The sequence below is a fragment of the Podarcis bocagei genome, assembly GCF_964188305.1.
Source record: "Podarcis bocagei genome assembly, chromosome: 3".
Lineage (NCBI taxonomy): Eukaryota > Metazoa > Chordata > Lepidosauria > Squamata > Lacertidae > Podarcis > Podarcis bocagei.
In genome coordinates this window covers 62985206-62995167 of record NC_138127.1, presented here as the reverse complement: position 1 = coordinate 62995167, position 9962 = coordinate 62985206, and the positions used below count along the sequence as shown (strand labels likewise).

At 46.0% G+C, this 9962-nt stretch overlaps 1 protein-coding gene across 1 annotated transcript; it reads left to right on the top strand.

Annotated features, from left to right (window-relative positions):
- Positions 1–260: 260 nt before the first annotated feature.
- Positions 261–8579, top strand: IRF2BP2 (interferon regulatory factor 2 binding protein 2). Its single transcript, XM_081188933.1, has 2 exons — positions 261–2910; positions 3743–8579. The coding sequence occupies exons 1-2, from the start codon at positions 1878–1880 to the stop codon at positions 4447–4449; spliced, it is 1740 nt and encodes a 579-aa protein (XP_081045059.1). The 5' UTR covers positions 261–1877; the 3' UTR covers positions 4450–8579.
- Positions 8580–9962: the final 1383 nt, after the last annotated feature.

Here is a 9962-nt window from a genome sequence, read left to right as displayed (position 1 = left end):
AAAATACCAGGAAAGAAAACGGGATGTCCCCATTTCGGAAAGAAATTGCTTTTTTTATTTTTTTAACAGATGAATTCATAATGAACTTTGCTACCAGCAAGCGTAGCCAAAGCAGTGATGAAGCATAATAGATTTATGAGCTTTGAGAATATTGCCTGCGTTGCAATACTAGAAACCGTCGCCCCCTCGCAGGTTTCTCGTGCCTCCCCCCCCCCCCCGTGGGGTTTCTCTGGCGCAAGGGATTTGTTCCTATGCCTCGTTTTGTTACGAAATATAAATATTCCACTTGCTGCTAATTCCAAATAGAACACATGCACCGATCCTCTGCACTTACTTGGGAACAAGACTCGTTGAAATCAGTGGGGCTTTACTTCCGAGTAAACACATAGGGTTGCGCTGGCAAATTGTACATGGATGACTAGGTCAGGTTGCAGTCTTTACCGTAAAGAAGCGACTTTGGAAAAGCATTCATACGTCTTAATTGAAATAACATTTATATGGCAAGTGAATCAAATTATTTCAATGGTTCTCACTGTCAAGTTAGTATACTTGGGATCGTAGCCTCAGGTTGTCTGATTCTATGCGTTCTTAGTGGTGCTCTGTAGGCATGCTGGAGCCTACCCTTCTTGGAATTTAGTAGGACTTACTCCCAGGTAAGGCTACCATCTTATTCACAATTGCCAGAGATGGTGAATGCAGTGGCGTTTACTTCTGAGTAGACATTTCTAGGATTGCAGTGTAAATATGTTTGCGATCTGAGTGGTGTTGGGAAAAAAAACCCCTCGGATTTACTTCCCAGTAAATCTGCACAAGGCTTTTAAAAAATAAATAAATCCTGATGCAACTGAAGGGAGTGGCTGCTCTCCGAAAGATTCACTCATAATCCTCTCACAATATCCCTTCCTGTAGCTCGTGTACTATAATTAAGCCTTTTTACAGGGGGCGGGAGGAGGCAAGAGAAGATCAGGGGTTTGAGCTAAAGGGAGAGCTTTCCAATCTAGAGAATCAGACCCCGAGCGATTTGCCGAAGGTCACACGATGAGAGTCAACGTCGAAGCTCGAATTAGACCAAAGGATCAAATGGTAACCTAGATTCCCAAACGCGGCCATTGCACTATGCAAAAAAACCCTGTTTGAAACAACAAGTAGTGCCATAATAATGCGAAGCAAAATGTGCATTGGGGGAGGGGGGAGTCCAGCCAACATTACTATCATGGAAGCCTTGCCTAGAAGAAGGCAGGAGAAGAGGAAGGCCCCCAGCTCCCCATTTTGCATCCATTCACATGCGAAAGCCTTGCCGCTCCCTCCTCCTCCCCCCTCCCTCCCTTCCTCCCGTGTGCTGACTAGAAGAGAGCTGGTTATTCTTGCAGCTCTTGTTGTCTTGGCAGAAGTTCAATGAGCAGCAGGAGGAGGAAGGGGGAGAGCCGAGCACGCAGGCGCTCCTGGGCACTGTCGAAGAATCGAGTCACTGGAGCAGAGCGCACCAGCGGCGGCGGCGGCTTCTGGAGTCCCCGCCCCAATGCGAGTGTCTGGGCGGCCGGCAGCCGGCGGGCAGCGCTGTAGTAGCGAGAGCGCGGCGCGGGCAGAGCGAGCTGCGCGCTGTACTGGGGGGGTCGGAGAGCGCCTGGTTTGGGCGATGCGTCTCGCCGCGTCCCGGTGAGCGACTGCAGCCTGCGGGACTAGGAGAGCGGGGCCCGGGAAGAAGCTTTTCGCCCTTGCCTCGTCTTGGAGCGGCACTTGGCGGCAGGAGGCGGCCGTCGGTGCAAGAGACTGCAGCGGCTGCAGAGCGCAGAGCCTCCCCGGTGGCTCGCAGAGCAGCGGTGGGAAGAGGAGGCAGGGGAGGAGACGCGGGGCGCTCGCTGCCCCTGGACTCGGCCATGTCGTCGGCGGCGGTGGCGGTGGCGGCTGCCTCGCGCAGGCAGTCGTGCTACTTGTGCGACCTGCCCCGCATGCCCTGGGCCATGATCTGGGATTTCACCGAGCCCGTCTGCAGGGGCTGCGTCAACTACGAAGGCGCCGACCGGGTGGAGTTCGTCATCGACACGGCTCGGCAGCTCAAGCGGGCGCACAGCTTCCAGGAAGGCCGGGCTGCGCCGCCGCCGCCGCACGCCAAGCAGCAGCCGCAGCCGCTCAGCGCCAAGGAGATGCACTCGGCCGCCGTGGCTGCAGCCGAGGCGGCCGCCCGCGCTCCGCCGCAGCCCCACGAGCGCTACTCTCTGGCGGCCGCTGCGCCTTCCGAGCGGCCGCCGCGCCTGGGACCCGAGTACGGAGCGGGCAGCCGGCAGGTCAACGGCATCCTGGTGCCCAACGGCTTCTCCAAGCCCGAGGAGCCGCCGGAGCTCAACCGCCAGAGCCCCAACCCGCGGCGGACGCACGCCGTGGCGCCCACCCTGGTGCCCCTCATGAACGGAGCTTCCCTGCCCGCCGCCATCAACATTAACAGCCGCGCTGCGGCGGCCGCGGCGGCCTCGTTGGCCGCCATCTCCGGAGCGCCCACCCCGCTGCAGGTGTCGGTCTCGCAAGCGCAGCAGAGCCAGCAGCAGCCCGGGGAAGTGGGGGGGCACAAGCGGCCCGGCTCGGTGTCCTCGTCGTCGTCCAGTAGCGGCGGCGGCGGCAGCGGAGCCAGCGACTTGGAGGGCAAGGACAAGGGCCAGCAGCAGCAGCAGCAGGCGCGGGGCTCGGCGGACAACTTGGAGCAGCTCGGCGCGGAGAGCAAAAGCCGCGCGGCGGCGGCAGCAGCGAGCGCCGAGCAGGAGTGGATGGGCAAGCCCAAGACCGTGCGAGACACCTTGCTGGCCTTGCAGCACGGCGGCCACGCGGTGCCCTACGAGAGCAAGTTCAAGAAGGAGCCCGGCATGGCGGGCGGGAGGCTGCTGGGCTACGACAGCAACGGCGCGGTGGCGAAGTCAGGTGAGCTGCGCTGAGGGGGAACTGGGCGGGCGGGGGCGCGCTCTTGGCCTGAGCAGGGGGAGGGGGGCTGGCGGTGGGTTTCTGAGGGAGAAGGAAGGGAAGCACTCTCTCTCTCCCCCCCCCCCCGTTCCCTCATGGAAAAGACGAGCCAGGGTCGCCATTTCGGCCCAACTTCCTGGTGCTGAAACCCCAGCGGCGTGCTTGGTGTAACATGGATGAGTCAGGGCTCTTTGCTGACAGACACTGACAGAGGGTTTCCCCTCCCTTGCCCTGGCCGCATTCTTTCGCGAAGGGAGCTGAGGCGCGCAGGGCTGCTCCGAGCAACAGCAGACATTTTCCTGAGCCAGGCGCCATATGTTCCGCATATGCTCCGAGGCGCTCGCTTTGGGCGTGCAAATAAGGAGGATGCAGGAGTTATCTGGGCTCGGCAGATCCCGCGCGCCCCTCACGGCTGCAGCTCGGCTGGGGCATAGATTTGCCTTGAGCCTGAATGGGCTCGGAGCGAGTGGAAGATTACCAAGCTTGCGAGCGGCTCTTCTGGCCGGCAGCCAGCGTGGGAGGGTGGTACAGTGTGGGCACATTTGAATGCATGCAGCATGTACTGTAGTGTAAGCGCTGGCACGCCGTGTTCACATGCCGATCCACAGCCCCAGATAAGCTGAATTTACTGGGGGTTTAAGCTGGTTTGATCCGTTAGAATTCAGCGAGCAACTTGGCCCGAATCCCAAGTGCTTGGCTTGACCGGGCTTTGTGGCATCCTGACCCTGCCGCTTTGCACACGTTTTCTGTGGCTGTGCTTCTGCGACACTATATCTCCTGACTTGCTCCATAGGGGCCCGGGCTGCGAGGAAGAGAAAGCCTTCTCCAGAGCCTGAAGGTGAAGCCGGACCTCCCAAAATCAATGGTGAGGCGCAGTCATGGCTACCAACCTCGTCAGAAGGGATGAAGATCTCCATGGCAGCTGCGTCCTTCATGTCCCCGCCGCCGCCAACCGCTTCGCCTCATTCCAACCGGACCACGCCACCCGAGGCAGTCCAGAATGGCCAGTCCCCGATGGCGGCACTCATCTTAGTTGCAGACAATGCTGGGGGGAACCATGCCTCCAAAGATGCCAACCAGGTCCACTCCACCACCAGGAGGAATAGCAGTAGCCCGCCCTCGCCATCCCCTATGAACCAAAGAAGGCCAACCCGGGAGGTGCAGAGCCAAGGGGCAAATGCCGGAGGGATGGAGCCTGTGCACCCCGCCAGCCTCCCAGACTCTTCGCTGGCAGCTAGCGTCCCCCTGTGCTGCACCCTGTGTCATGAGCGCCTGGAAGACACCCACTTTGTGCAGTGCCCCTCCGTCCCATCCCACAAATTTTGCTTCCCTTGCTCCAGACAGAGCATCAAACAGCAAGGAGCTAGTGGGGAGGTCTATTGTCCCAGTGGGGAGAAGTGCCCTCTGGTGGGCTCCAATGTCCCTTGGGCCTTTATGCAGGGCGAGATTGCAACCATTCTTGCAGGAGATGTGAAAGTGAAAAAAGAGAGGGACTCTTGACTTTCCCAGTTTCTCAATGCAACGTCAACCTTAACACAAAACTGCTTGAATTGTATATATCTATAAATACCTATAAATATCTATATATATATTATATATATATATATATATATCTCCAAGACAAGGGAAATGTAGACTTCATAAAACATGGCTGTATAATTTTGATTTCTTTTTTTGAATACATTGTGTTTCTATATTTTTTTGAAGACGAAAGGTATGTACTTAATGTACTTTTTCCCCTTCTTTTTTTTTGTTATAGCAATTATTTGTTGTGCTTCCTTGGTGAGTTACTGTTTTCAGTGTAGGCTGTGACTTGCGCTGCTTTTTTTAGAGAGCACTTGGCAAACCAGAAATGCTTCTAGCTGTGTTTGTATGCACTTGTTTTTTCTTCTTCTTCCTCTCCTTTTTTTTGTTCTTTTTTAAAATGCCAAATACATCTGACATTGTAAAGAACGCCTTACTGTTGGTGGTTCCTTATTTTTTGCCCTCACTAATACATGCTGGAGGCATGCAGGTTTTAGAGATAACATGGCATTAAAGGTGTTCATAGGATTAAAGTGGGAATGCCACTCAGTCCAGTCCAAAGACAGGTGAGAAAGCACAAGGGGTTTCATTTGGAAACATCATTCCCTTGCTGCTGCTGCTGCTGCAAAAATGGCCAGATTCTTCAAGTAGTTTTGTTTCCATAAGGAAGTTGCCTTCAGAGCATTATGCTAAGTGAGGCGCTGTTGCATTAGGAATTGGGGAGTTTGTTTTTTTCTTAAAGGCAGAGTTGACCACAGTTCAAGAGGTTGGTTATAAGATTGCAAAACTGCATTTATTCAATTACGTAATATTCTTGCAGAATTTTTGTGATAAGTTAGTTTATTGTCTAACTGTGCATTGGTGCAGACAGAATAGCACTGCCATTTTTTTAAAAAAACAAATCCATACCTTTTCAGCACCATTTAACATCACCACTTCCTCCATGTTCATGTGGAAAACTCTGAAGCAGATTTCTTTATTTTTTATTTACTTAATATAGTGCAGGTGGGCTTTGATCTTGCTTATCAAGTATGATAATGTTGTGATTGTTACTATTGCTGACATGTTGCCAGGTTGTGGCAGATAACAGTATGGTAATAACAGCAGCATATGAGGCTTTTACCTGGCTTGCCTATTACGGCAGCATAGAGATTAGTGAAAAATTCTACCTGAAATTTCATAATACTTGTGTTGGAGAGAACTAATTCTCATCTAAATGGAACAGCTTGGGATTTAAATCAACTCCAGTTTCTTGCCTTTTAGACTACTTTCAAGAATTCTTTTGTAAAATTACTATTTTGATCACACTTTTTTTTTGCATCAGACAGCAACATTTTTAATCAATAAATCATCAGTTACTAGAAATAGTTAAGCCTTACTGTAGTGATTCTGTGCTGTTTACAGTTGTGTTAGCAACACTGCTGTGCAAGCCCTTGTGCTAAGTGTTTATAATATGTCACATAGACTTGTTTGAAGCAGAAAGATGGTTATACGGTCCCCATCTCTGTGGCAAATAACACTATACATTTTGATGTTGAGAGAATCTGTTCAACTAGGTTTAACAGTTTTTGATGCTGTTGGGTCAGACTGTTCTTATGTGTTAATGTTCAGACTGCTTTTGAATGCAGAATAGATTTTGGTAGGCTTCTTTTTTTTAATGGTCATGACATTTGGAAATCCAAACTGCACATGCACAGTAACCTTTCTTTTTTGAAGTGTTTTAAGTACACCCACTAGCATTGTGTTCCATATTACAGGTCAGTGTAAATTAAATAACAAGATTTGCATGATAAACCAATTCAATGCTCTTTAAAATGATAGAAATACATATAGTGCAGACTGGTGTCTTATGTAAAACACATGTTTAGACAGTTCGAGAGGAAAAAAAACGCACATATATACAACTGTAAAGGATTCTTTGGAACCACTATAGTCTGTGGAAATATGTATTTAGGCACTTTATTAAAAATTGGATTTTGAATTGATAGATGGTAACAAGTTCTTAAGAATCTCTTTGACATGATACCTCATGTATTATACCAATTTGTATGGAGAAACTGCATTCTAGGTAAGAGAATATCCATACCAAAATTTTCCTGGAAAGTTCGTTGTGATGTCTTGGCATGTAGTTCAGATTTGAGCTTCTTAACTTGAAGTGGGGATGATAGTAACTTTTTTCTTGCTAAGACTATTCAGGCATGTCAAGGTATTGAAAGGCATATGATCTAGATCTCCAACAAAAGCTCTTTTACTACACTTATATCCTGAATAAGTGTCTTCATATATTGTAGCCCAGTAATATCACTGTATGTTCTTTAAAGTAGTTTAAATAGTGGGAAAGTTTAGGCCTCGTCATACCACATGATGACAGCTGGAACACATTTCAAAGCTCTCCACCTGTTCAGTCAACTCCTTCCAAACCTGTTAAGGTGACCGGTTCTAACATGCATTATAAATTCATAATACAAAAACGTCATAAACTAGTACATGATTTTTGGATCAATTGGGCCTGTTGTAATTTTAGTTTGTTTCCTGACAAGTTTATGACATCACCACAGTGGAACACATTATATTTACTATATGTTTTCTTGGCTACAACATTTTTTTAAGTGCTTTAGCTGCAACAGTACTACCATTAATCTCTGATAATAATGCAAACCTTGATTCCATTGCAGCTAATGTGAACCGAGTCATTAATTTCAATGGAGTCAGGCTTTGCACCCTTACTTTTTTGAAGTTTTTAATGGTGATAATTTGTATAGCAATAAAGCAAAATGTTGTTTTAATGGAGAGTGTGATTGTTAAAATCTCACCTTCATTTACACTTTTAAGTTACTTTTATTGAAATATCACCTGCACTATGCTTTCATTGTTTATAGTTACTAAACTAACACATTACTATTTTTTCCTATTATTTTTTATCTTTTGCATTGAATAAAATGAAACTAGGAGCTTTAAACACTTTCTGCGAGTTTTTGTTACCCTTTTCATTTTTAAAAAAATACTGCAGCTACTGAGGTGCATAGTAGCCAAATCAACTGGATTTTTAAGAGATTGCTGCCTTTTGCTAGACATAAAAACAGAACCTAGGCTAAGAGCAGAACAGCAGCGTAACTGTAAGTGTACTATTTTTTTTCTCAGGAGGGCTGACCATCCTTCTGACATAAAAGTAGAAAGAAGCTCAGCAATTGTATGGTGGTCTATGAAGCCTTGAGCTATGTATCTTGCGAAATCACATTTAGGAAGAGGTTTATTTGGAAGGGTTCTCCCAATGGCTTTTTATGGTAACAGGATCCTGGGAAATTTTCTCTGTACTAGGGCCAAAGCCTTCTCACCTTACTACCAAGAAGAACAGACACAGTGTTCTGCTGACGTGAGAGAGTCATTGAGGGCAGGTGATTTCACTGTCTACCTTGCAGCTTTGCAAAAGGTTCTTTTAGCTGGAGGTGTTAAACCCTAATATAAATAACAAACAAGGCTGGTGGCAAACAACTATCCTAAGTATATGGAAGTGGAAGAATCCTTGAATTCAGTCCAAATAAATAAGTTTAGCACTGAAATGCTGGCTAAATATATATAGCATTGGGGTACTTGACTTTCTCCTTGCAATAATGTGGTGTGGAGAAACATGAACTACTATGCACAGATGCAGCCTAGATGCTCCCAATCAAAACAAGTACCAAGTAGAAAAACTTATTTGAAACGTTACTGGTTTTGCACAATATTTGGAAAGGCTAAGGTATGATTATGATATATTATTCTTAGTTTTATAAGAACTGGATATTTTAATATATAATTTAATTATTTAAATAGGAGTTCTGCATGAGCACCAAATACAATACTCTACAGAGGTATAAGGGGTTGCAAGTTGCTTAACACTAAAAGTTGCACTTTTAAAGTGGGGAAATGAGTTCAGCTAAAGACAGTTTACACAAATAGCCCAGTCAAAATGTGTTTTTAAGCCAATGACTTCAGTGGGACTAAATTTGTTTTAAAAATTCAAGGGCTCCTGCACTTCAGACTGAACTGAAAAGTTCCAGTTACATGGTATTCTTTGGCTGATGGTGTATATGCAATGCTATAAATAATTAAATGGTAAAAAGTGATACAGGTATAAGCCGATGATTTTTTTTTTTTTAACTTTAACCAATTGCATTTATGTGGAAAGGTTGGCCCATTAATTTCAATGGGATTGCTTCTGTGGTGCGACTATTTAGGACTGCCTGCATGGAAAGATTTGAAAAGTAGTTTATTTAAAGCTTGCTCCTGCCAAAGACTGCAACTCTAGGGTTTTCTTGTTTTGTTTTGTTTTTTTAAAGGACATTAGCAGATGAGAGTTCTAATAAATAGCTAGGAGGTGCATGAAAGCAATGGGGAGAATTGAATGGCCCATTATTACCCACTCTTAGTAGACCTACCTGTATCTGAGATTACAAAATAAAGGTGGCTGTAAAAGAAACTCTTCTTACCGTTACATATAAAAGTGCCCTTGATTTTTATCAAATCTACTGTTACAGGTTACTGACCAGGCAAGTCAGATGTTTTTCAAACTCCTCTTGCTAATGGACAAGGTTATTTAGAGATAGAGGAAAAAATCCTGCAGACAGCTTATAAAATAGTTTTACTTGCTAAAGGGTAATAGGTTTCTCTTCCTAATTCTTGAGTGTAGATGTGTAATCATTCAGAAAACGTTCGCTGCATCTAGGCCACACGAAATCCTGAGTCACCCTCATTTGCTTGCCTTTGTTCAAGAACTGCAGATTGAGAGGACACGCCTTTCCTCAGTCATAGACCAAGGTCAGGCTATTCTAACAGATGAATGGAATACATATTTATCCGTTTCATCATTCCTGACTGGAGCTGGGACACTTGGACTATTAACTCATTGACTGCCTTTGGTTAAGCTGTTGTCATCAGAAATCCTGAGAAAGCATTTGTTTTTATCATGATATTTTTTATCTTGAACAAATTCCTAACCTATAAGTGACACTTTAATATCATGCAACAAGTTGAACGAGTAATATGTTTTAAAATATATATATTTCTCCTCGTTTTAAATTACCACAATGCTTATACAGTTTTACTGCACTTGGGGGGGGGACCATAAATAATCAGTGTCACATTTATAAATTTATAAATACTTTTCTAAGGCTTTCACACAATTTAAAATCCAGTCCTTCACCCACTTAAAGTTCTATCTTATGCACATTTCTGTAGAAGCAAGTCTTGCTGGATTCAGTGCAGCTATTACTACAGAAACGAACTGGTTTGGGACCTGCAGCATGGCACCCCAATCCTGAAAACAATTTGTCAGAAAAAAAGTCCTCTGTCCAATTGAATTTACAAGCTCATATGGCAGATTTGATAGTGGTGCAGATCACTTCAGAAAGGCATATTCCTACCTCTCCCACCCATGTGGTGATATGCTAATAGGAGTGTAAAGCAAAGTGTATGCTAAGCATATTCTTGGCTTAACAATTTCAGTTACG